General features: G+C 36.6%; 2 protein-coding genes across 4 annotated transcripts in view; one reads left to right on the plus strand and one right to left on the minus strand.

Annotated features, from left to right (window-relative positions):
• The window catches only part of SBF2 (SET binding factor 2), a 478,944-nt gene that overhangs the window by 28,472 nt on the left and 424,185 nt on the right, over positions 1 to 26,287 (plus strand). The window lies entirely within an intron of this gene.
• LOC125936247 (10 kDa heat shock protein, mitochondrial-like) lies at positions 13,203 to 13,582 on the minus strand. The gene is given in 2 exon segments (XM_049650259.1): positions 13,203 to 13,367; positions 13,370 to 13,582. Coding segments are annotated over 2 exon segments (306 nt in total). The 5' UTR covers positions 13,545 to 13,582; the 3' UTR covers positions 13,203 to 13,236.

Consider the following 26,287-nt stretch of genomic DNA (forward strand, 5'->3'; position numbering starts at 1 on the left):
TGAGACAGAGAGACAGAGCATGAACGGGGGAGGGGCAGAGAGAGAGGGTGTTTTTTTTTTTAACTGTTAGTAATACATAGCAGTATATCCCTTCTTTTGATGGATACCTGGACTATTTAGTTTTTGGCCATAATGAATAAAACTGCTATGAATACTCTTATGAGTCTTTTTGTGAAAATATATGTTCATTTCTCTTGGGTAAATATTTAGCAGTTGAATTTTTGGGTCATAGGTGGGCATGTGTTTCATTTTATAAGAAAGTGCCCCAACCTGGTTGGCTCAGTTGATTAAGCGTCTGACTCTTGATTTTGGCTCAGGTTATGATCTCACATTTCATGAGATTGAGCCCCATGCAGGGCTCTGCACTGACTATGCAAAGCCTGCTTGGGATTTTCTCTCTCCCTCTCTTTCTGCCCCTCCCCTGCTTGCTCTCTCGCTCTCTCTCTCAAAAAATAAAAACTAAACTAAACTAAAAAATAAAATAAAATTTTGATATAATTTTTAAGGTTGATCTAACCAATTTCCTTGCTATCAAACAGAACCCAACTATCCAAATCAGAGGAGAATGATAAATACTTATTAAAAATAACTATGAGTTATTCCTAGAAAGTATATAACTATTTTAATATATGAAGTTTATCTAATATGATCCAGGCATTAGTATGGTTAAAAACACAGTAAATGGTAATGAGATCACTTGTCTTTGGATTTGGCATTTTTTGTTATTAAAAGTCCTGAATAGGAGCTACTGTGTATTTGTTCTCTTTGTGTTTCTTGTTATTTTAGTAAGTCTGCAAATTGATTCCAGATATGATAACCTTAGAATAAAAGAAATAATTTATTATTTTATAAAATGGGTTTCTTTTGTTGTCAACTTTAAAAGTTGTTATGTTTTGGAATATTTTTTAAAATGTTGATCCTTTAGATAAGGCATATCTCATATTGATGTAACATTTTTACCCTGTTATGGAAAAATCATTTCATTAAGATCAAAGGTATTTTCAGAGTATTTGGTATTATATGCAAATTGTACGAAGGGTGAGAGATTCCCTAGAGTTAAGGCATTTTGTGGCTACAGTGGTCTAGTAAATTTAAAAAAACACTGTTTACCAGATTTTTACATCCAGTAATAAGATTTATTTCTTCCTTCTTAGTTATGGTCTAAGGACAAGATTTTTATGTTGAGTGAAAGAAAAGAAGTGCATGCAGATTAATAGTATTAGCTAACATTTATTTAGCGCTTGCTATATACACAAAACACGTTACAAACATCTCATTTAATCCTCATAGCCTTACTCTATTTCCATTTTACAGATGGGAATTGGAGGCTGTAGGTAACCAGTCTAGAGTTATGCATCTTAGAGTAGAGGACCTGGGATTCAGTCCCAAGCATTCTTTCTATAGTCCATCCTCTTTTAACACCTGAACTGTACAGTTTCATTTCAGTAAAATAAATTAAAATTTCCTCATTTGAATTTAAATAAGATTGGTTGCAAGGAAAAGAGTTACTCAAGCTAGTTTAGTCAAAAGAGAGGTTATTATAAAGGGTACAGAAACGATCTAGAAATCCAAAGGCTCAGTTCATAAGAGCTAGCAATAACTCTCAAATGCAGGCATGTAGCTTGTCTGTTGCTCATCTCTACAGGACTTCTCTGTTCAGCTCCCCTTTTTTTTTCCCTGTTGGTCAGTTCCTTTGCTCCCTAGGGTTTCCTGTTCCTTTTCTAATTTCCTCTAGCTGTCCTACTGCCCCTCTATGACTCTGCCGGCCTGTCTGCTTTGTTTATCCCATTTCTTGGGATAAATCATATTGGCCTTTCTCACCTTTTTGAGGCAGACCACATAAGTGAATGGGCTGTCCTCTGGGTACCTATTCTATCCAGTCATTTCTGAATAGAGGTAAAGTCACATGATCCCAAACCTGGTCATTGACCCTCAACATGGCCATGACATTTTCACTGAGAAGTGGAGTATGAGTCAGCAGGTATCTTAAGATTTACCGATTAGACCTAGTTTAGGTGATTTATCAAAGAAAAGGATGGTCATGTGAAATTTTTTACTCAATGAAAATTTTCTTTTTTCATTTTAGTTTTATTAAATATTTATTTTTGTAATAGAGAGAGAGAGAGAGAGAGAGAGAGAGAGAGAGAAAGAAAAAACGTGAATGGGGGAGGGACAGAGAGACAGGGAGACACAGAATCCGAAGCAGGCTCCAGGCTCTGAGCTGTCAGCACAGAGTCTGATGTGGGGGCTTGAACCAACAGACTACGAGGTCAGAACCTGAGCCGAGCCGAAGTGGGATGCCCAATCAACTGAGCCACCCAGGTGTCCCTAAATAAATATTTTCTAAGGTGCATTCCACAAAACAGTTCTAGGCAATGGCCTATGAAGAGTGGTAACTTTGGCTAAATATATATGGAAAATTCTGCTTAATGTATTTACTTCTTGGAGATTCACAGTGTGGATTAGCATATTAAAAATTCTTAGAATACCTGCAATATGGAAATTTGATGATGTCTTTTTAATATAACATTTCCCACACATATTTGGTCACAGAACTGTTAATGTATGATAGTTACCTCACTGAGCAGTGCTTTGGGAAGCTCTGCATTAGAGTAACATAAGAGTTTTTGTTTATTTTGTTTTGTGTGTGTGTGTGTGTGTGTGTTTAAGGATTAGTGTTATAGAATACTATTGGTAATTCTACTTGGCAGTCATTGACAGTAGAGGATGGTTGCTAAAAACATGGGCTTTGGCTTACATAGACAGGATTTTAATTTCAGCACTATCATTATATGTGATTTTGTATAAGAACTTAATCTTTATGGGCCTCAGTTTGTTAATCTGTGGTATTTCCTGTTGGGTGCTTAGTGCAGTGTCTGACATGGTAAATACTTTATAAGTTGTGACATGTAAAACTACCTGTGTTTCTACTAGAAAATGTTTGGGTGCACCAGTTAGGGCAATCATTCTTCTATAGTAGGAAATTATCTTATATCCGAATAGTTTTATCTAGCGTAATTCATGTGTTAGACTTCATTTTAGATAAATATGGAATATATGTGGGTTCAAAAGAGAATCTCAATTCAGAGAAAAGATATTGTTGGGAGAGAGGCTATTAAATCTTCCACACCTGGGAGTAGAAAATATTGGGGTGGGTTAAGGGGGGAGGGTTACTGTTTAATATCAGCTCTATAGAAGTGTGAAGGTGTAGGGGGTGACAGTATGGTAGGAGATCATGGCCTACATATATACCACTGATACCAATCTGTTGTCCAATTAATTGTGGCAAAATGGAGGGGACTCATGACACAAAGTTTCATGGCTTCACACAAAGATCATGGCTTATAAACTAGCCTGATCCAAGAGCTGTACAGTAGTTCTTTCTTACAAAGTGGTGAATTAACTCAATGTAATCCTCTTCCTTACAGAATTTGACTATGAGGTAGCAAAGAAAGCAGTAAGCAGAAGCTTAGGACATTAGAAACACTGTAGTAGAGAAAGTAGTTATAGTGGAGAGTAAAACATAACCACTGTCATAGTAGAGGCAGAATCAGAATGACAACGTTTAGAGTTCTTATTGGATACTAGTCTTACTTTATGCTGACTAGTGTTTCAGTTTTCAGTGAAGCCTAATTGTGGAGACTTTTCTTGTGCTTCCATACTACGTCACATATTCTTGCACTAAACTTGCATTTGTGAAGTAACTTAAGTGAACTTGCATATAGTTTTGGCAATTGGAAAGAGCCCATCTTGCTTACTACTACCAGCTACATCCTTTAAAGCACAATAATTCACTTAGTTGATGTAAATGGGATTAATTGATTAGCTGGGTGGGAGTAACAGGGACTTTGCCTGTGGCATTACTGACCAGGGAAGGTAATAGCGGTTGTGCTTCCCTTTTTTGACATAGTTGCCCCAGTATTAGAGTGAAGAAACCTGGGTTAATGGCTCTGCCACCTATTAGCTGTGTATGATCTTTTTTTTTTTTTAATGTTTATTTATTTTTGAGAGAGAGTGAGTGAGAGCACACAAGCTGGAGAGGGGCAGAGAGAGAGGGAGACTGAGGATCTGAAGCAGGCTCCATGCTGTCAGCACCTGATGTGGCCCATCACAGCCTGATGTGGGGCTTGAGCTCACAAACCGCAAGATCATGACCTGAGCCGAAATTGGATGCTTAACTGACTAAGCCATCCAGGGGCCCCTAACTATGTATGATCTTACATAACACTCTTAATTTCATGGGCCAGAGTTTTCTTTCTACAATTTGAATTAGTCAAATTGTTTTTCCCCCCAGAAAAGAAGCTTTTTAGCAAAAAGCATTGTTCACAGCATTTAGAAATGGTTAGAGATAGCAATAGATATGAAAAATGAGAGGAAATAGTATCCATCTGAACATTAAAATATTGGTGCAGCTTAACTAGTAAAGTCTAATAGTACTCAACATTATTCTACTCTTTTATTTGTGAAAAAGGAATGATGGGGGGGTAATATATCTTCATAAGTGCGACATTAACTTGTCTACTTTTGTTACAGTGTGTTTGTTTTTGCTTTTTATTATATTTCAAATATTTATAACCATTTCCTCTAAGAATTTGACAAACAGATTTGCTTTTAATGCAGTGCTTTCCTAAGCTTTTTATCCAGAATCAACCTGATAAGTGGGGCAAAAGACCAAATGCTTTTTTTTTTGTTTGAGAATCTTGATTTTAAAGTTTGCCAAACTAAATTATACTATGATTCACCATTAGTAATATTAGGTCAGGAGTCTTTCTTACCTCTTATGAGAAAAAGTGCCCTTTAGCAAAAACAATTGAAGACTACCCCCAAAGTAGTCATTGTACTCTTAATATTGATAGATTAATATTTAAGTATTGGTAGATGCTGTAATTTAGAGATTCTTTGTTATAATTTTCTGTTTCTCCATAGAATTGGGAACATAGCCAGGAACAAAAAGAAGCTTTGTAAAAAGAAGTATATATTTTTTGACAGTTTGCCTTCTTTATGCTTCTATGTATAATTTATAGAATCAGAAAACATTTGTTGCAAAGGTGTATAATCCAGTCTCTTATGGCAGGCCTCTATTCCTAAACATAGAGGTGTAGTCTGGATTTGTGTTAAGAAATGGGAAATTCTAGGGGTGCCTGGGTGGCTCAGTAAGTTAAGCGTCCCAGTCTTTTGTGTGGTGTTCAATTTTGCCTCCCACAGAACTTTTGGGATCTTATATATACATTCCTATTTTTTGAAGCTTCACTTCTTTAAATTGTTTTAATGATCATTTATTTTTGAAAGAGCATGAGTGAGGGAGAGAGGTAGAGAGAAAGGGAGACACAGAATCCGAAGTAGGGTCCAGACTCTGAGCTGTTAGCACAGAGTCCAACACGGGGCTCGAACTCATAAGCCATGAGATCATAACCTGAGCTGAGGTTGGACGCTTAACTGACTGAGCCACCCACATGCCCAAAAACTTCATGTCTTGTAGTGGGTCTTTTTGTATTCATTATTATAGATGTTCAGTAGCTCTTCCAAATTGGTAACTTGTGAATTTAAGTCCTTCCATTCTCCACTGTTTCTGTTCTCTTTTTGGAGCCCCAATTTTCATCTCTTTGGTTTTTGTTTTCTTTTTTGCTGTTCTGTTTCTTCCCTTTTTCTTCCATCTCCTTTTCATTTATACTGTCATTAAAAATATTTCAACAGCTTTTTTTGTTGCTGAATACTCCTTTTCATAACATTTTCTTCTTGTTTTTTTTTAATGGTTGCAATATCTTCTCTTATGTCTCTAAAGGTATTACTGACTTTATTTATTTATTTATTTAAATGTTTATTTTTGAGAGAGAGAGAGAGCATGAGCAGGGTAGGGGCAGAGAGAGAGGGAGACAGAGACTCTATCAGTGCAGAGCCTGATGTGGGGGCTCCATGCCATGATCTGTGATAGCATGATCTGAACTGAAATCAAGAGGCAGATTCTTAACTGACTGAGCCGCCCAGGCACCCCAAGATAGTACTGATTTGAAAAAATGTTTTTGTTTTCTTGAATATGTCTTTTTCTTCTAAGCCTCTGTGCCCTCCCTCCCCCTCCCCTTGCTTTGATCTTCCATGTTAGAGGCTTTCCTTAGCTTTCTCCTAATCTTGTACTCATTGTGAGGTTTTGGACTATTGGCTTCACTATTGGGTGATCATGCTGGGATTGGGTTTGATAACCTCCCCAGTTTTTTTTTTTTAATTTTTAAAAAATATTTTATTTATTTTTGATAGAGAGAGACAGAGCACAAGTTGGGGAGGGGCAGAGGGAGAAGGAGACACAGAATCCAAAGCAGCCTCCAGGCTCCGAGCTGTCAGCACAGAGCCTGACGCGGGGCTCGAACTCACAAATTGCGAGCGAGATCATGACCTGAACCGAAGTTGGATGTTCAACGGACTGAGCTACCCAGCGCCCTGTGTTTTTTTTTTTTTTAAAAACCTTTTATTTGTCAGATTTTCCAGAGTAGGATCTTTCCATTTCCTGCCTGGGAAGTATAGATTTGGTTGCCAGAATTTGGTGAGCCAGGTAGGGGAATATTTGAGATTGCAGAATTCACTATGTAAACTTTTATAAAATAAATATTCCCATAGGTGAGTTTCTGTCTTTTAAATCTTTTCCTGATGGTAAATCTCCACTCTTCTGCTGGGATGGAACAAGGACAGTCACCCATGTACATAGAGACTATTTGGGGATCTACCAGTTTCTTAACTATGCTTTTAAATAGTTCTACTCACATTTCACTTCTAGAAGTATTTGGTACTGCCAACTACAGAGCTTGTTGGGGGTTTTGAAGTATAAATCAGGTAGCTTCTTGTCATCCCTTGTGATGGCATAAGATTTAATGTTCTGAGGTGAGCTAATTCAGCTAAATTTATCTGGCTGCTTTTTAACTTTTATTTATTTTTTAGTAGGCTCCATCCCCAAGATGCTTGAACTCAGGCCCCTGAGATTGAGAGTTGCATGCTCTACAGATAAGCCAGCCAGGTGCCCCCTGCTTTTCAACTTTTCAGCTTGCATTTTATCCTCTCTTGTTTTTTCCTTTTTCTTTGTGGTTGCATTGCTAATTATTGTTTCTTTGCTAGCATCTCTCCTTTATTTTAAAACCTCTGAAACACCAGAAAAAAACTTCTAGTAATTTTATTTGCTTATTGACTAATACCCAGTCAGGTTTCTGCAAAATCATTTTAAATTTTCAGAATTTCCTGGATGTTAATTATTTTGCAAGATTTTGTTTGTGTTTTTACAATGAGATGTCAACTCTTAAAAAAGTGTTTTCAGATTAAGATAACATTTCTGACAAAAAGAATACAACTGAAAAATATGTACATGTGTCTGCTTTATTGGCTAGGGCTTATTCTGTTTTTCTTCCTTTTCCATTATAGTCATAAAAAATGATATGCTGTGAATCTTTCCTCTGTAAGCTCTCAGCTCTACTTGTTGGCTAAGACAGATATTAAACCAGAAGAGAAGGGGGTTCTGGTAAAAATAGTAAGAGAAAATGTAGCAATAATCATAAATGTGAGACTTTTTTTTTTCATGTGGCAAATATTTATTGAATACCTATTATGTGCCAGTAATGCATAAAATGAATGTGGTCCCTGCTCTTACGGAGTTGATAGTCAGTTGGAGAGACATTAAAAAAAAGTCTTAAATGACTGTTATCCACAATGTCAAACTATGTTAATGTTTACAAATACTCCAAAACAGTGTGCATCTCAATTTTAATGTGCATATGAATCTACTGGAGATTTGTTACAAATGTAGATTGTGATTCAGTAAGTCTGAGTTGAGGCCTGAGATACTGCATTTCTTTCTTAAAAAAATATCCTTTTTAAGGTTTGAGTTACATGTGATAAAATTCACACATTTTAGGTATATATGTTAACAACTTTTGACATATCTATCTCTATCTCTATCTCTATCTCTATCTCTGTCTCTGTCTCTGTCTCTGTCTCTATCTATCCTATTGTTACAACCACCCTAACGACAGCAGTTTTAACAAGTTCCAGGTAATGCAAATACTGCTGGTTTGAGGGACCACACTTTTGAGTGTCAAGGTTATAATCATCAATTCAGACTTTAATCACTGAAACTGAGATAGCTCAATATCAACAAGAAGTTTTGGGTTGATTTTTATTTTAAAACTGGTCATGACTATATATGTACATTTTTAAATTGTTTTGAATTGAAAACGAAGTGTCATGAATTAAAAAGATACCAAAAACTGACCTGTTCTTGCCTCCTGGCTACAGTTTCCCTTTGGACAACCATTTCTTGCATATCCCTCCTTAGATATTCTGTACATATAGAAGTAATTATATATTTAAATTCTCCACTTACCTCCTCCTTTTTTACACACATGGCTGCTGTTCTAAAGACCTGTTTCTCTGATGCTTTTATTTCATTTCATTTCATTTCATTTCATTTCATTTCATTTGGGGGTGGGTGGGTGGAGAAAGAGTGAAAGAGAGGATTCCAAACAGGCTCTGTACTGTTAGCATGGAGCCCGATGCGGTGCTCTATCTCACTACTGTGAGATCATGACATGAGCCCAAATCAAAAGTTGGATGCTTAACTGTCTGAGCCACCAAAGTGCCCCTGATGCTTTTTATTTTTAAAATTAGATTTTATCTTTTATTTTGTAATTAAAAAAAAATTGAAGTGAAATTTATATAGCATAAAATGCATAGATCATCAGCATGCAATTTGAGCTTTAACAAATGAATACACTCTTGTAATGTAAATCCTAATCAAGACCTGATGCTTAACTTGGACAGGCTTCTGTCATGCTTATTTTGATGTTTCTAATTCTGTGATCATGATAGGATTTAATAAAGCATTAATGAACCACTGCTTTATTGGATATAGGACTCATAGGTGCTTTGAGATATCAACTACTTTAAAAGAAACTTTATTTTTTAGAGACGTTTTAGGTTCATAGCAAAATTAAGGGAAAGTACAGAGTTCCCATACACCCTCTACTCCCACATGCATAGCCTCCCCCACTATCAACATCTTGCACCAGAGCAGGACATTTGTTACAGTTGATGAACCTAAATTCACACATCATAATCACTCAAAGTCCATACAAAATATAGAATAGTTTCACTGTCCTAAAAATCCTCTGTGTTCTATGTATTCATCTCTCCCTTTTTTCCTAACCCCTGGCAAACAATGATCTTTTTACGGTCTCCATAGTTCTACCTTTTCCAGAATGTCATATAGTTGATATCATGCCATATGTGGCCTTTTTCAAATCGGTGTCTTTCACTTAGTAATATGTATTTAGGGTCCCTGTATGTCTCTCCATGGCTTGATAGCTCATTTCTTTTTAGCTATGAATAATATTTCATTGTCTGCATGTTTATTAATCAAGTCACCTACAAGGACATCTTGGTTGCTTCCAAATTTTGGCAATTATGAATCAAGCCACTCTAAACATCCATGTGCAGGTTTTTGTGTGGACATACGTTTTCAACTCCTTTGAGTAAATTCCATGGAGCACAATTGCTGGATTGTATAGGAAGATTGTGTTTAGTTTTGTGAGAAACTACCGAAGTGTCTTCCAAAGTGGCTGTACCATTTTGCATTCCCTCCATCAATGAGTGAGAGTTCTTGTTTCATATTCTTAGCTACATTTGATGTTGTCAGTGTTTTGGATTTTGGCCATTCTAATAGATGTATAGTAGTATGTTATTGCTTTAATTTGCACTTTTCTAATGAAATATGGTGTTGAACATGCTTATTGCTGCATCTGCATATCATCTTTGGTGAGGTATCTCTTCAAGTCTTTTGCCCATTTAAAAATTATTGGGTTGTCCATTTTCTTATTGTTGAGTTTTAAGAGTTCTTTGTGTATCTATCTATATCTATATATATGTACACACACACACACACACACATATATATATATATATATATATATATATATATATATATATATTTAAGTTTATTTATTTTGGAGGGGGAGAGCACAAGCAGGGGAGGGGCAGGAAGAGAGGGAGAGAGAGGATCCCAAGCAGGCTCCACGCTGTCAGCTCAGAGCCTGATGCTGGGGCTCGATTCCATGAACTGAGCTCGATTCCAGAGCCTGAGGCTGGGGCTCCATCTTCCATGTGAGATCATGACCTGAGCTGAAACCAAGAATTGGACACTTAGCCAACTCAGCCATCCAGGCTGCCTTTGCATATTTTGGGTAACAGTCATTTATCAGATATATTGCTTATGGATATTTATTTCCCAGTCTGTGGCTTGTCTTCTCATTCTCTTGAATTAACTCACTTTTTAGAAGGGGATTCTGAAAAAGATTGAAGGGTAATGAAAGTTCTGATACAGAGAATGGTTTATAATTTTGTGATTAAAATTTTTTTAAATGTTTATTTTTTGAGAGAGAGAGAGAGAGAGACAGAGCACGAGCAGGGGAAGGGCAGAGAGAGTGAGGGAGACCCAGAATCCAAAGCAGGCTCCAGGCTCCGAGCTGTCAGCACAGAGCCTGACACAGTGCTCCAACCCACAAACTGTGAGATCATGTCCTGAGCCAAAATCAGATGCTTAGCCAACTGAGCCACCCAGGCAGCCCTATAATTTTATGATTTAAGATAGATCTCTAGGGACACCTGGCTGATTCAGTTGGTTTAGCATCTGACTCAATTTCCCCGTAGGTCATGATCCCAGGTCTTGGGATTGAGCCCCATGTTGGGCTCCACACTGGGCTTGGAGCCTGCTTGGAATTCTCTCTTTCTCCTTTTGTTCCTCTCCTCCGCTCTCTCTCTCTCTCTCGCTCTCTCTCTCTCTCGCTCTCTCTCTAAAACAAAACCAAAAACAAAAACAAAAGAGAGTCTTCAGATAAAAAATTTGGAAGTACTACTTACACATTCAGAATCACTTAAGATTTTTATTAATTTTGTGAAATACATATCAGTTGCATTAACCTGTATATTATTTTAAAAAGAAAAACACTTTAGTTACTCTCCATTGTCAACTTTTTTTTTTTTTTTTAAGATTTTAATCTCTATATTCAACATGGGGCTCAAACTCACAACCTTAAGATCAAGAGTAGCATGCTTTATTGGCTGAGCCAGCCAGGCATCCCCCACTCCGTTGTCTACTTAATAAAATTCTTTCATTATCTTTCTTGAACACATTTCCAATTTTTATTGTTATTGTTTTCCTTTATAGATGATATATAATACATCAGCCAAACTGAACCATTCTGTATTTCCCACAGGGCCTTTGTTCTGTCTTTCTCCTCTCTATTCAAAAATCTTCTATCCTTTAATTCAAGTACTACCTTTTCATGATACCTTAAGGAAGACTTTGAATCTAACCTAAGAGTATGGTACAAAATATGCAAAACTTAGTATCTAATGATGTTTGTTGTAGCATTATTTATAGTAGCCAAGTAGTGGAGACCACCATGATGTTTAGCAACAGTGGAACAATTATAATGAAAAATGATGTATAGTAGGGCCATATAGAAACATGGAGAGATGATTATGGTATAGTTGGGGGTAAAAAGCCAAATACCAAAATCATGCATGCAAAGTAATTACAGTTCTGAAACAAAAAACAAATGAAAATAGATGAAATGAGGAAGTACACCAAAATAAGTTTTATTAGAGTGGTAGAATGACATGTGCATTTTTTTCTCATTTTATAAATTTTATGTAATACATGTAAAATTAAATAATAATGAATTTTTATGGTAAATATTTGTGCATTTTATTTTACTGTTTAAACGTTTGGTCAAAGCACTGTTAGGAAAACCCCAAAATGAAGCACATAAAGTGTTGAATATTGGGTAACTGCATTGTAAGGGTTTGCAGTGTTTTATAGTTAGCTATAAAAGTTATATCTTTTAGTGATCAGGAGAGCTAGGAGACATCTGAATGTGATGTTTGGATATGGCAGAATTGGTGAAATTTTAATCTTCTAGTTTCTGGCTCTTTGAAGAAAAAAACATTCTTAAAAAATCATGGGGTATTGCCTGTGAGAAGAAAAGAAGGTAAAATAAGATGAGAGTGCATCTTTTTTTTTTTTTCCTTTTTCTTTTTTTAAGTAGGCTCCATGTCCAATGTGGGGCCCAAAGTCACGACCCTGAGATCAAGAGTTGTAGGCTACCGAATGAGCCAGTCAGGTGCCCCAAGATGCGAGGGCTGATGAATGAAGATATTGAAAGGACATAGGAAAGGGAAGGGCAGCCATATAAATAGGGATGACTATAAAAGAGAGACACCAGAGTGTAAAAATAGTGTGGAGAAGGCCAAAGCTTGGAATGAAGCTTGTGACAAATGCTTAAGTCCATAAAAAGCTTTTAAAATTATTTTAATAGCAATAACAACAAAGACAGAAAGAATAGTCCTGCTGTTTGGACTGTAGTGTTATGTTAGTAAATTGTCAGAGAAAGCAGAGCATTTCTGTTCCCATTTGGCTTTGATCTTTTATTTAAAGGAGAATTATCTCTATTTTTATTTTTATTTGAATATAGTTGACATACAATGTTACATTAGTTTCAGATGTACAATGTAGTGATTCAACATGTTTATAGTTATGCTGTGCCCACCACAAGTGTAGCTACCATCTGTCACCATACAATGCTATTACAGTCCAAGTGAGTATATTCCCTAAACCGTACCTTTTATTTTCATGACCTGTTAATTCCATTACTGGAAGCCTCTACCTCTTTCTCCTCTTCACTCATTTTGCCCATAACCCCACCTGCTTTTCCTCTGGCAATCATTGGTTTGAAGGAGAATTATTTTTATTTTATTTTTTTGTAATTTTTAAAATGTATTTATTTTGAGAGCGGGAGTGAGAGCAGAGAGGGGCAGAGAGAGAGGGAGAGAGAGAGAATTCCAAGCAGACTCTGTACTGTCAGCACAAAGCCCAATTCAGGGCTTGAACCTACAAACCACAAGATCATGACCTGAGCTGAAATCAAGAGTCAGACGCTTAACTGACTGAGCCACCCTGGCACCCTGAAGGAGAATTATTTTTATAATAAAGAGGATAAAAGGGCTATTGTTCTTTTATAGTTACTTATCAAATATATTTATTATGTAAGATTTCCATGTTTATTGTAAATTTATTAAAATTTTTTGGGGATACCATTAGTTTATTATAAAAGAGAGACATGAGAATTATTTACATGATGAAAGATTTCACAACTTCACTGGAATGGTCAGCTTCACTTCATGCCATTTCAATAATGATTTATTTCAGTCTGCATACCTGCCAAGAATGTCACCATCTCTAAATAAGAAATAATCCTTGTCATCTAGAACTACTTTGGTGCCTCCGTATTCTGGGAGAAGAACTTTATCTCCAGCTTTCACACTGACTGGTTGATCTCTCCACCCTTTCCTTTAGAGCCTGATCCAACAGCTACTACTGTTGCTTGCAAAACTTTTCCTTGAGATTTTTCTGGAAGCATAATGCCTCCTTTGGTTACAGTTTCAGCTGCACTCCTTTCAACTAAAACTCTGTCAAAGAGGGGAAGAAACTTCATAAACGCTTGTCCTGCCATGACTCTGGCCGCTGCAGTTCCTACTCTGCTCTGGAGTTGCCGCGGCTGCAGTGAGACCCGCAGTCCGACCCCCGGGCCACGTGAACGTGGGAAAAGCTCCATGTTTATTGTAAATTTAAAAGACAGACTTGTATGGGAAGAAACACACCACCCATATTTATGCCACTCAGGTATAACTATTACTGATATTTTCTTGTGCACCCTCCCAGAATTCTTTTGAGCATAATGTATATATGTATGCAGCATATTTTTTATAAAAAAGGGATGAAACTGCTATTCAGTAGTTTCTTCTTTTTCTCAGAAGTTAATTTCCTCAGAATATGTTCTAAAGTTTTCCATGTTGGTAAATGGAGACTGCACCATCTTTTAAAAAGCATTTATTAAATTACAGCATGTATGCACGAGAGTATGCAAACTGCACAGCTCAGTAAATAATCTTCAAAATAAATATACTCATATAAACACCACTCAATTTAAGAATTAGACCATTATTAGTACCCTAGAAGCCCTAATTATGCTCTTTTCCAATCATTAACCCTTCCTCCTCTCCAGAGATACACTGTTCTGATTTCTAATTCCATAGATTACTCTAGCCTGTGTTTGTACTTCATATGAATATGAATATAGTAAATATGAATATGGTAAATATTCTTTTGTTTCTTCTGTCACTCAACATTATATTTTGAGGTTCATCTATGTTGTATGCAGTTGTGGTTTTTTATTGTTGTGTAGTATTCCAGTTTATGAACAAACCACAATGCATTTATCCATTCTACTATTGATAGACTTTGAGTTATTTGTAGTTTATTCTGTTTACCACTATACATACATAGTGCACATAGTTTTGTGCCTGGGAGATAACAGGCATTCAATAAGTGTTTATTGAATTTAAGAATGAAATGTCTCACATTTCTTTATGATTACTACTGAATGTTCTCCAAGTTATAAAATGTTAGTAATATACTTTTATCTTCTTCCTGCTAGTGCAAAGACCTTGGAATACTTTAACACCATTTATCCCTCCTGACTTGTATGCTGCTACTATAGTTTAGTTTTGTTTAAAATTTAAATCCTGTAGGGGTGCCTGGGTGGCTCAGTCGGTTGAGTATCTGACTCTTGATTTTGGCTCAGGTCACAGTCCCAGGGTTTGGGATTGAGCCCTGCATCAGGCTCTGCTCTGAGCTTGGGGAATGCTTTAGATTCTTTCTCTCTCTCCCTCTACCCCCTTCCCTCCCCACTCCAAAATAAAATAAAATTTTAAAAGATTAAAAAAAGATTTAAGCCATATAGAACAGTCAGTATTCATTTAGGTTTACTTACAATTTATTCTTTCTGTTACTCCTTTTTTTCCCCCCTTCCTGCTTCTCCAAAGACTTCATCTGGCATAAATTTTATTCTGCTTGAAGCAAACTTTACTTGTAATAGTGCCAAAGTAGGAGCAAGCCAAATGTCTTTAATCAGGTGAATGTATAAACAAATTGAGGTATATCCATGTATACAGTCGAATACTACTCAGCAATAAAAAGGAACAAACTATTTTTATTATTTTTATTAAAAATTTTTTTCAAAACTTTACTTTCGGGGGGGGGAGAGAACGAGTGGGGGAGGAGCAGAGAGAGAGAGAGAGAGAGAGAGAGAGAGAGAATCCCAAACAGGGTCTGCACTGTCAGCACAGAGCCCAGTGTCGGGCTTGATCTCATGAAACATGAGATCATGACCTAGTGATGAGCCGAAATTAAAAGTCAGACACTTAACCAACTGAGCCACCCAGGTGCCCCACAAACATTTTATTTTATTTTATTTTATTTTATTTTATTTTATTTTTTAACTTCTATTTGTTTTTAATGTTTATTATTATTTTTTTAAATTTTTTTTTCAACGTTTTTTTATTTATTTTTGGGACAGAGAGAGACAGAGCATGAACGGGGGAGGGGCAGAGAGAGAGGGAGACACAGAATCGGAAACAGGCTCCAGGCTCCGAGCCATCAGCCCAGAGCCTGACGCGGGGCTCGAACTCACGGACCGCGAGATCGTGACCTGGCTGAAGTCAGACGCTTAACCGACTGCGCCACCCAGGCGCCCCTGTTATTATTTTTTTTTAATTTTTTTTTTAACGTTTATTTATTTTTGAGATAGAGAGCATGAACGGGGGAGGGTCAGAGAGAGAGAGGGAGACACAGAATCCGAAACAGGCTCCAGGCTCTGAGCTGTCAGCACAGAGCCCGACGCGGGGCTTGAACTCACGAACCGCGAGATCATGACCTGAGCCGAAGTCGGATGCTTAACCGACTGAGCCACCCAGGTGCCCCTTAATGTTTATTATTGAGAGAGAGAGAGAGAGAATGCATGCATGCATGAGTAGGGGAGGGGGAGAAAGAGAGGGAGACTGAGGATCTGAAGTGGGCTCTGTGCTGACAGTAGAGAGCCCGAAGCAGCGCTCAAACCCAAGAACCATGAGATCATGACCTGAGCTGAAGTTGGATGCTTAAGTAACTGAGCCTCTTAGTTGCCCCCAAAAGGAACAAACTATTGTTATACACAATCACATAAAAGAGTCTCAAAATAATTATACTGAGTTTTCTTTGTGGGAATTTTTTTTTTTTATGTTTTTATTTATTTTTGAGACAGAGACAGAGCATGAGCAGCGGAGGGGCAGAGAGAGAGGGAGACACAGAATCTGAAGCAGGCTCCAGGCTCCTAGCGGTCCGCACAGAGCCCAACACGGGGCTCGAACTCACGGAGTGTGAGATCATGACCTGAACTGAAGTTGGATGCTTAACCAACTGAGCCACCCAGGCGCCCCTCTTTGTGGGAATTCTAAGAATGCTCTGTTCTTGTTTGAAAGTGTTTATTTCACATTATGCTTGAAAGATATTTTTTCAGGGAATAGAATTCTATTAGTTATTATCATTCAGCAGTTTGAGGATGTGTTTCTGTTGTGTTTTGGTTTCTATTATTTTTATTGAAGGTAGCAGACAGTCTAATTTTTTTTCCATGAAGGTAATCTGTTTCCTTCCTCTAGTTGCTTTAAGCATTTTTTCCCTTTGTTTTTGTCTTTGAACGTAGTATGATTTTCTTTGTACTTACTTGCTTGAATTTCATTGGGCTTCTTGTATCTCTATCATGATGATTAAAATCATTTTTTAAGAATTTTAAGCCATTATCACTTTGCATGTTCTTCTGTCCCATTTTCTTCCTCCTTTTGGAATTTTTTATTTTCCCACTATACCCTCCTCTGTCTCTTGCACCCTTCCTTTTGTTTTTGTTATATTTTATCCTTTTGTCTCTTTGTGTTTTATTCTGCATATTTTCTTTTGATCTATATTCTGAGCTGCTGTTAATCCCACCCATGGAATTCTTAATTTTGGTTAATTGTATGCTCCAATATTAGATTATTTATTTGGTTCTTTGATGATTTTGTCACTTATGCCTTTTATTTCCTTGAACACATTTAGCATGTTTTTTTTCAGGTTTATTGAGATACAATTGATGTAAAATAAACTGCACATCTTTAAAATGTGCAGTGTGATGAGTTTTGATATGTATGATCATCACCACAATCAACATAATCATAATCATTACTCCTGTAAGTTTCTTCATGTGTCTTTATAATTCTTGCCTCCTATTGCTTTCACCCCTGCTATTCCCTGTCCCTAAGTAATCACTGATCTGCTTTCTCTTGCTACAAATTACTTGTATTTTTGGAAATGTACAGTATGTACTTTTTGGGGAACTTCTTTCACTTTGAATAATTATTTTGAGATTCATCCATGTGGCTGTGTGTATTAAATAGTTTCTTTTTATTGCTGAGTAGTATCCTGTTGTATGTATATATCTAAGTTTGTTGATCCATTTATCTATTGAAGGACATTTCGGTTGTTTCTGGTTTTTGGCTATTACAATAAATAAAGGTGCTAAGGAACATTCTTATATAGGTCTATGCATGGACATAAGGCATGGATATTTTTTAGTCTGTTTCTGATAACTGTATTTTCTGGATCCCTGTCAGGGAATCTATTGTTGCTTTAAAAAAAGATCTTTCTGGATCTTTCTCAGATCTTTCTGAGCCTGGGTGGCTCAATTGGTTAAGCATCTGACTTCGGCTTAGGTCATAATCTCACAGTTTGTGAGTCTGAGCCCCACATCGGTCTCTGTTTTGACAGTTCAGAGCCTAGAGTCTGCTTCGGATTCTGTCTCCTTGTCTCTTTGCCCTTTCCCCGCTCCCTGCTCGCACTGTCTCTCTCTCTCTCTCAAAAATAAAAAATAAACATCAAAAAAACAACTAAAAACTCTTTCCTTTTATGCCTAGTCATATTTGATTTATATTGGATGTTATGAATAGAAGAGTTATAGAGATAACTTGAGGTTTAAGTGTAAACATTTATGGTTGCTTCTAGCAGGCGACTAGAGACACTAGTGATTCTGTATCACCTTAATTCAGTTTTAAGTACTGAGATGATTACAGGATGATACAAGAGAAATTGCATAAGTCTGCCAGTTGATTTTTCAGCAGAAACTTTTCAGGCCAGAAGGGAGTGGCATGATATATTCAGAGTGCTGAAAGGGAAAAAACCTACAAGCAAGAACACTCTGCTCAGCAAGATTATCCTTCAGAATAGAAGGAGAGATAAAGAATTTCCCAAACAAAAGTTAAAGAAATTTATCATCACTAAATCAGCCTTTCAGGAAATGTTAAAGGGAATTCTTTAAGGGTAAAGAAAAGGCCATAAGAAGGAAGAAAATTACAAAAGGAAAAAATGTCACAGGTAAAAGCAATTGTATTAAAGGTAGTAAATTAATTACTTATAAAGCCAGTATGATGGTTAAAACACAAAAGTAGTAAAATCAGTTATGTCCACAAAAATTACCCAAGGGATACACAAAATAAAAAGATGTAAAATATGACATCATCTACATAAAACATTGGAGAAGAGAGTAATAATTTAGTGCTTTTAGGATGTGTTCAAATGTAAGTGACAGTCAACTAAATAGAGACCACTGTGCACTTAAGATGTTATATACTAATCAAGTGGTAACCAAAATCAAAAACTTGTAATGCATACACAAAAAATAAAGAGAATGGAAGGGCGCTTGGCTGGCTTAGTTAGTGGAGCATGACTCTTGATCTCAGGGTTGTGAGTTTGGAGTCACAAGTTCAAGCCCTACTTTGGGGAGAGTTTAATTAAAAAAAAAGAGAGAGAGAGAGAGAGAGAGAGAGAAAATGGAATCCAAGCATAACACTAGAGAAAGCCATAAAACCACAAGGTGAGAGAGCAAGAGAAGAAGAAAGGAATACGGAAGAACTACAAAAACAACCAAAGAACAACTAATAAAATGGTAGTAAGTACATACCTATAAATAATTACTTTAAATGTAAATGGATTAGTGTTACACTCAAAAGACATAGGGTGACAAAATGGATAAAAAAACAAGATCCATCTAGATGTTGCCTACAAGAGACTAATTTCAGACTGAAAGATACATACAGAATGAAAGTAAAGGGATGGAAAAACATATACCATGCAAATGGAAGTGGGGGGGGGGAAAAAGGCCAGGGTAGCAGTGCTTATCAGACAAAATAGGCTTCCTTCCTTCCTTCCTTCCTGCCTTCCTGCCTTCCTGCCTTCCTGCCTTCCTGCCTTCCTGCCTTCCTGCCTTCCTTCCTTCCTTTTAAATGTTTGTTTTTGAGAGGGGAGAGCTTGAGTGGGAGAGGTGCAGAGAGAGGGACAGAGGATCTGAAGCAGACTCCATGCTGACAGCAGATAGCCTGATGCAGAGCTTGAACTCATGAACTGTCAGATGCTGAACCCACTGAACCCCCTTATTTATTTGGTTTTAATTTAAATCCCAGTTAGTTAATGTATAGTGTAGTAATTGTTTCAGGAGTGGAATTTAGTGATTTATCACTTACATAAAACACCCAGTGCTCATCCCAACTTAATTCCTGTCACTCACTTAGCCCATCCCCCCCCCCCAACTCCCCTCCAGCAACTTTCAGTTTGTTCTGATTTAAGAGCCTCTTATGGTTTGCCTCCCTCTCTGTTTTTATCTTATTTTTCCTTCCCTCCCTCTATGCTCATCTGTTTTGTTTCTTAAATTCCACATATGAGTGAAACCATATTATTTGTGTTTCTTTCACTGACTTACTTTGTTTAGTATAATACACTCTAGTTTCATCTACATTGTTGCAAATGGCAAGATTTCATTTTTTGATTGCCAGGTAATATTCAGTGTGTGTGTGTGTGTGTGTGTGTGTGTGTGTGTGTGTGTGTATACACACCCCACATCTTCTTTATCCATTCATCAGTCAGTGGACATTTGGGCTCTTTCCATACTTTGGCTGTTGTCAATAGTGCTGCTATAAACATTGGGGTGCACGTTCCCCTTCGAATCAGCATTTTTGTATCATTTGGATAAATACCTAAAAGTGCAATGGCTGGGTCGTAGGGCCATTCTGCTTTTAATTTTTTGAGGAACCTTCATATTTTCCAGAGTGGCTGCACCAGTTTGCATTCCTACCAACAGTGCAAAAGTGTTCCCTTTTCTCTGTATCCTCACCAACATCTGTTGTTTCCTGAGTTGTTAATTTTAGTCATTCTGACAGGTGTGAGGTGATATCTCATTGTGGTTTTGATTTATATTTCCCTGATGATGGGTAGTCAGACAAAATAGACTTTAAAACAAAGACTGTAGCAAGAGACAAAGACACTACATAATGATAAAAGGACCAATCAAACAAGAGGATATAGTAATTGTAAATATCTATGCACTCAACATAGGAGCACCTGAATTCATAAAGCAGTATTAAATAGGCATAAGGGAAGAAATTGACAGTAATACAGTGATAGAAGGGGAGCTTAACACCTCACTTACATCAATGGATAGATCATCCAGACAGAAAATTAATGAAAACAGTGGCTTTGAATGACACATTTGACCAATAGACCTAACATATCTATATATACAGAACATTCTATGTCCAAACAGCAAAATACACATTCTTTTCAAGTGCATGTGCAACATTCTTCAGGATAGATCACATGTTAGTCCACAAAACAAATCTCAGTAAATTTAAGAAGATTGAAATTATGTCAGGCATCTTTTTGACAACAATAGCATGAAATTAGAAATCAATTAAAAGAAAATCGTAAAAAAACATGTATAGGTCAAATAATATGCTGCTAAACAGCAAATGGGTCAACAAAGAAGTCAAAGAGGAAATTAAAAATACATGGAGACAAATGAAAATGAAAACAAATGGTTCAAAATCTTTGGGATGCAGCAAAAGCAGTTCTAAAATGTGTTTATAGTGATATAGGCCTACCTCAAGAAAAAGAAAAAATCTCTAACAACCTAAAGGAGCTAGAAAAAAGAACAAACAGAGCTCAAAAATAGTAGAGGGAAGGAAATAATAAAGATTAGAGTGGAAATAAATAAATAAATAAATAGATAGATAAATAAAAAGAAAAGCTCAATGACACCAATCTTGTCTTTGAGACAAGTTGGTAAACCTTTGGTCAGACTCATGAAGAAAAAAAGATAAATAAAATCAGAATTGAAGGTGGAGAAATGACAATTGACACCACAGAAATACAAAGAATTATGAGAGTATTATGAAAAGTTATGTGTCAACAAATTGGACAATCTAGAATAAATGGATAAATTCCTAGCATACAGTCTTCTAAAACGGAATCAGGAAGAGGGAGAAAATCTGAACAGATTGATTACTAGTAATGAAATTGAATCAGTAATAAAAGAACTTCCAACAGAGGAAAGTCCAGGATCAGATTGCTTTACAGGCAAACTCTACCAAACATTTAAAGATGACTTAATACCTGTTCTCCTCAACGTGTTCCAAAAAATAGAAGAGAAAGGAAAACTTCCCAATTCATTCTATGAGGCCAGCATTACCCTAATAGCAAAACTGGTCAAAGACACTACAAAAAAAGAGAGGCCAATATTTCTGATGAACACAGATGCAAAAATCCTCAAAAAATTATTAACAAACCAAATTCATGGGTACATTTAAAAATTCATTCATGATCAAGTGGAATTTATTCCAGAGGTACAGTGGGTGGTTCAGTATTCACAAATTAATCCAATATTTCACATTAACAAGAGGAAAAACCATACGCTTATTTCAATAGATGCAGAAAAAGCATTTGACAAAATACAGTATTTGTTCATGATAACAGCTTACAACAAAGTGGGTTTTAGAGGGAACATATCTCAAGGGTGAAAAACTGAAAGCTTCTAGTCTAAGATCAGGGACAAGACAAGGATGACCTCTCACCACTTTTATTCAGCCTAGTACTGGAAGTCGTGACTGCAGCAATTAGACAAGAAAAAGAAAGAAAACACATCCAGACTGGTAAGGAAGAAGTAAAACTCATTATTTGCAGATGACATGATACTTAATGTAGAAAACCCTAAAGACTTCATGAAAAAACTATTAGAACTGATAAATGAATTAAGTAAAGTTGTGGATACAAGATTAATACAAGATATTTGTTGCATCTCTATACACTAATAAATAATGAAAGAGAAATTAAAACACTCCCACTTACAGTTGCACCATAAATAGTAAAATACATAGGAATATATTTAATTAAGGAGGTGAAAGACCTATACTCTGAAACCTGTAAGACATTGATGAACAAAATTGAAGATAACACAAAGTAATAGAAAGATATACCATCTTCTTGGGTTCAGATAATATTCTTAAAATACTTATACTACCCAAAGCAACCTACAGATTCAGTGCAATCCCTATCAAAATGCCAATAGCATTTTTCACATAATGAGAACAAATAATACTAAAATTTGCATGGAACTATGAAAGACATCAAATATACAAAACAGTCTTGAGAATGAAGAACAAAACTGGAGGTATCATTCCAGGTTTCAAGTTATACTACAAAGCTATAGTAATTAAAACAGTATGGTACTGGTGCAAAAATAGAAACATAGATCATTGGAACAGGATAGAGAGCTCAGAAGTAAACCCATACATGTATGGTAAATTAATCTATGATAAATGAGGTAAGACTATACAATGGGGAAAAGATAGTCTCTTCAATAAATGGCATTGGGAAAACTGGACAGCTACACGCAAAAGAATCAAACTGGACCACTTTCTTACACCTTACATAAAAATAAACTCAAAATGGATTAAAGACCTAAATGTGAGACCTGAAACTATAAAACTCCAAAAAGAAAACATAAGCAATATTCTTTTGGACATTGGCCTTAGCAACATATTTATGGATCTGTCTCCTCAGGCAAGACAAACAAAAGTGACAATACACTATTGGATTACACCAAAATAAAAAGCTTTTGTATAGCAAAGGAAACTATCAACAAAACAAAAAGGCAAGGTAGTGAATGGAGGGAGATATTTGCAAATAATATATCCAATAAAGTTTAGTATCAAAAAAATACACAAAAATTTATACAACTCAACACCAAAAAAACAAAAAATCCAATTAAAAAATGGGCAGAGGACCTCAATAGACATTTTTTTAAAAAGAAGACATACAGATTATCAACAGACACATGAAAAGATGCTCAATATCATTAATCATCAGGGACATGCAAATCAAAACCACAATGAAATATCACCTCATACCAGTCAGAATGGCTGGTATCAAAAGGACAAGAAATAACAGATGTTGAAGATATGGAGAAAAGGGAATCGTTGTGCACTGTTGGTGGGTGCTAACATTTGAGAAAAAGTATGGAGGTCTTTCAAAAAGTTAGAAATACCACACAACAAGGATGTCCACTGTCACCACTGTTAATTCATCATAGCACTGGAAGTCCTAGCCTCAGCAGTCAGACAACACAAAGAAATAAAAAGCATCCACATTGGCCAGGAGGAAGTCAAACTTTCACTCTTCACAGATGACATGATACTCTGTGTGGAAACCCCAAAAGATTCTACCAGAAAACTGCTAGAACTGATCCATGAATTCAGCAAAGTTGCAGTATAAAATCAATGCACAGAAATCGGTTGCATTTTTATACACCAATAATGAAGCAGCAAAAAGAGAAATCAAGGAGTTGATCCTATTTACAATTGCATCAAAACCAATAAAATACCTAGGAATAAACCTAACCAAAGAGGTGTAAAATCTGTACACTGAAAACTATAGAAAGTTTATGAAAGAAATTGAAGATACAAAAAAATAGAAATATAATCCATGCTCATGGATTGGAAGAACAAATATCGTTAAAATGTTGATACTACCCAAAGCAATCATACATATTCAATGCAATTCCAATCAAAATAACAACAGCATTCTTCACAGAGGTAGAACAAACAATCCTAAAATTTGTATGGAACCACAAAAGACCTCAAATAGTCAAAGCAATCCTGAAAAAGAAAACCAAAGCTGGAGGCATCAAAATTCCAGACTTCAAAATGTGTTATAAAGCTATAATCGTCAAGACAGTATGGTATTGGCACAAAAACAGACACTCAGATCAGTGGAACAGAATAGAGAACCCCGAAATGGACCCACAAACATATGGCCAACTAGTCTTTGACAAAGCAGGAAAGAATATCCAATGGAATAAAGACAGTCTCTTCAGCAAATGGTGTTAGGAAAACTGGACAGCAACATGCAGAAGAATGAACCTGGGCCAGTTTCTTACACCATACACAAAAATAAACTCAAAATGGATGAAATATTTAAGCATAAGACAGGAAGCCATCAAAATCGTCAAGGAGAAAGCAGGCAAAAACCTCTTTGACCTTGGTCGCAGCAACTTCCTACTCAACATGTCTCTGGAGTCAAGGGAAACAAAGGCAAAAATGAACTCTTGGGACCTCATCAAGATAAAAAACTTCTGCATGGTGAAGGAAACAATCAGCAAAACTAAAAAGCAACCAATGGAATGGGAGAAGATCATAATCCAGTGAAGAAATGGGCAAAAGACATGAATAGGCACTTTTCTAAAGAAGACATCCAGATAGCCAACAGACACATGAAAAAATTCTCAACATCACTCATCATCAGGGAAATACAAGTCAAAACCACAATGAGATGGCACCTCACAGCAGTCAAATGGCTAAAATTAACAACTCAGGTAATGACAGATGTTGGCGAGGATGTGGAGAAAGAGGAACCCTCTTGCACTGTTGGTGGGAATGCAAACTGGTACAGCCACTCTGGAAAACAGTATGGAGGTTCCTCAAAAACTTAAAAATGGAACTACTCTACAACCCAGCAATTGTACTACTAGGTATTTATCCAGGGGAAACAGGTATGCTGTTTTGAAGGGGCACATGCACCCCAATGTTTATAGCAATGCTGTCAACAATAGCCAAAGTACAGAAAGATCCCAAATGTCCATCGATGGATGAATGGATAAAGAAGATGTGATATATATAGAATGGAGTATTACTTGACAATGAAAAATAATGAAACCATACCATTTACAACAATGTAGATGGAACTAGAGTATATAATGCTAAGTGAAATTAGTCTGTCAGAGAAAGACAAATATGATATGACTTAACTCATGTGGAATTTAAGATACAAAACAGGTGAACATAAGGGAGGGGAAGCAAAAATAATATAAAAACAGGGAGGAGGTCAAAACACAAGAGACTCTTAAATACAGAGAACAAACTAAGGGTTGCTGGAGGGATTGTGGGTGGGGAGATGGGCTAAATGGGTAAGGGGCATTAAGGAAGATACTTGTGGGATGAGTGCTGGGTGTTAATATGTAGGATGAATCACTGGATTTTACTCCTGAAATCATTACTGCACTATGTGCTAACTAACTTGGATGTAAATTTAAAAAAATAATAATAATAAAAAAATAGAAATACCATAGAGGGGTGCCTACCTGGCCCAGTAGGTGGAGAGTGTGACTCTTGATCTTGGGGTTTTGATTTCGAGCTCTGCATTGGGTATAGAGGTTACTTTAAAATAAAATCTTAAAAAATATACCATATGGGGGCGTCTGGGTGGCTTAGTTAAGCATCCAACTTCAAGTCAGGTCATGATCTCACAGTTTGTGGGTTTGAACCCTGTGGTGAGCTCTGTGCTGACAGCTTAGAGCCTGGAGCCTGCTTTGGATTCTGTGTCTCCCTCTCTCTCTCCCCGTCCCCCATGCTCTGTCTGTCTGTCTGTCTCTCTCTCAAAAATAAACATTAAAAAAAATTTTTTTTAAATAACAGATCTTCTTGGGGGGGGCCTGGGTGACTCAGTCCATTGAGCATCTGACTCTTGATTTTGGGTCAGGCCATGATCTCACCATTTTTGAGTTTGAGCCCCACATTGGGCTCTGCACTAACAGTGCAGATCCTGCTTAGAATTCTCTCTCTCCTTTCTCTCTGTGCCTCCCCTCCTCGGGAAAGTCAAGATAGAAGGAACATACTTAAATATGCCAACAAACATATGCCAACAAAGAGGACAACCTGGAAGAAGTGGACAAATTCCTAAGCACCCACACACTTCCAAAACTTGAACAGGAAGAAATAGAAAACTTGAACAGACCCATAACCAGCGAAGAAATTGAATCAGTTATCAAAAATCTCCCAACAAATAAGAGTCCAGGACCAGATACCTTCCCAGGGGAATTCTACCAGACGTTTAAAGCAGAGATAATACCTATCCTTCTTAGGCTGTTCCAAAAAATAGAAAGGGAAGGAAAACTTCCAGACTCATTCTATGAAGCCAGCATTACTTTGATTCCCAAACCAGAGACCCAGCAAAAAAACAGAACTACAG

Source organism: Panthera uncia, chromosome D1 (genome assembly GCF_023721935.1).
Source record: "Panthera uncia isolate 11264 chromosome D1, Puncia_PCG_1.0, whole genome shotgun sequence".
Taxonomy (NCBI): domain Eukaryota; kingdom Metazoa; phylum Chordata; class Mammalia; order Carnivora; family Felidae; genus Panthera; species Panthera uncia.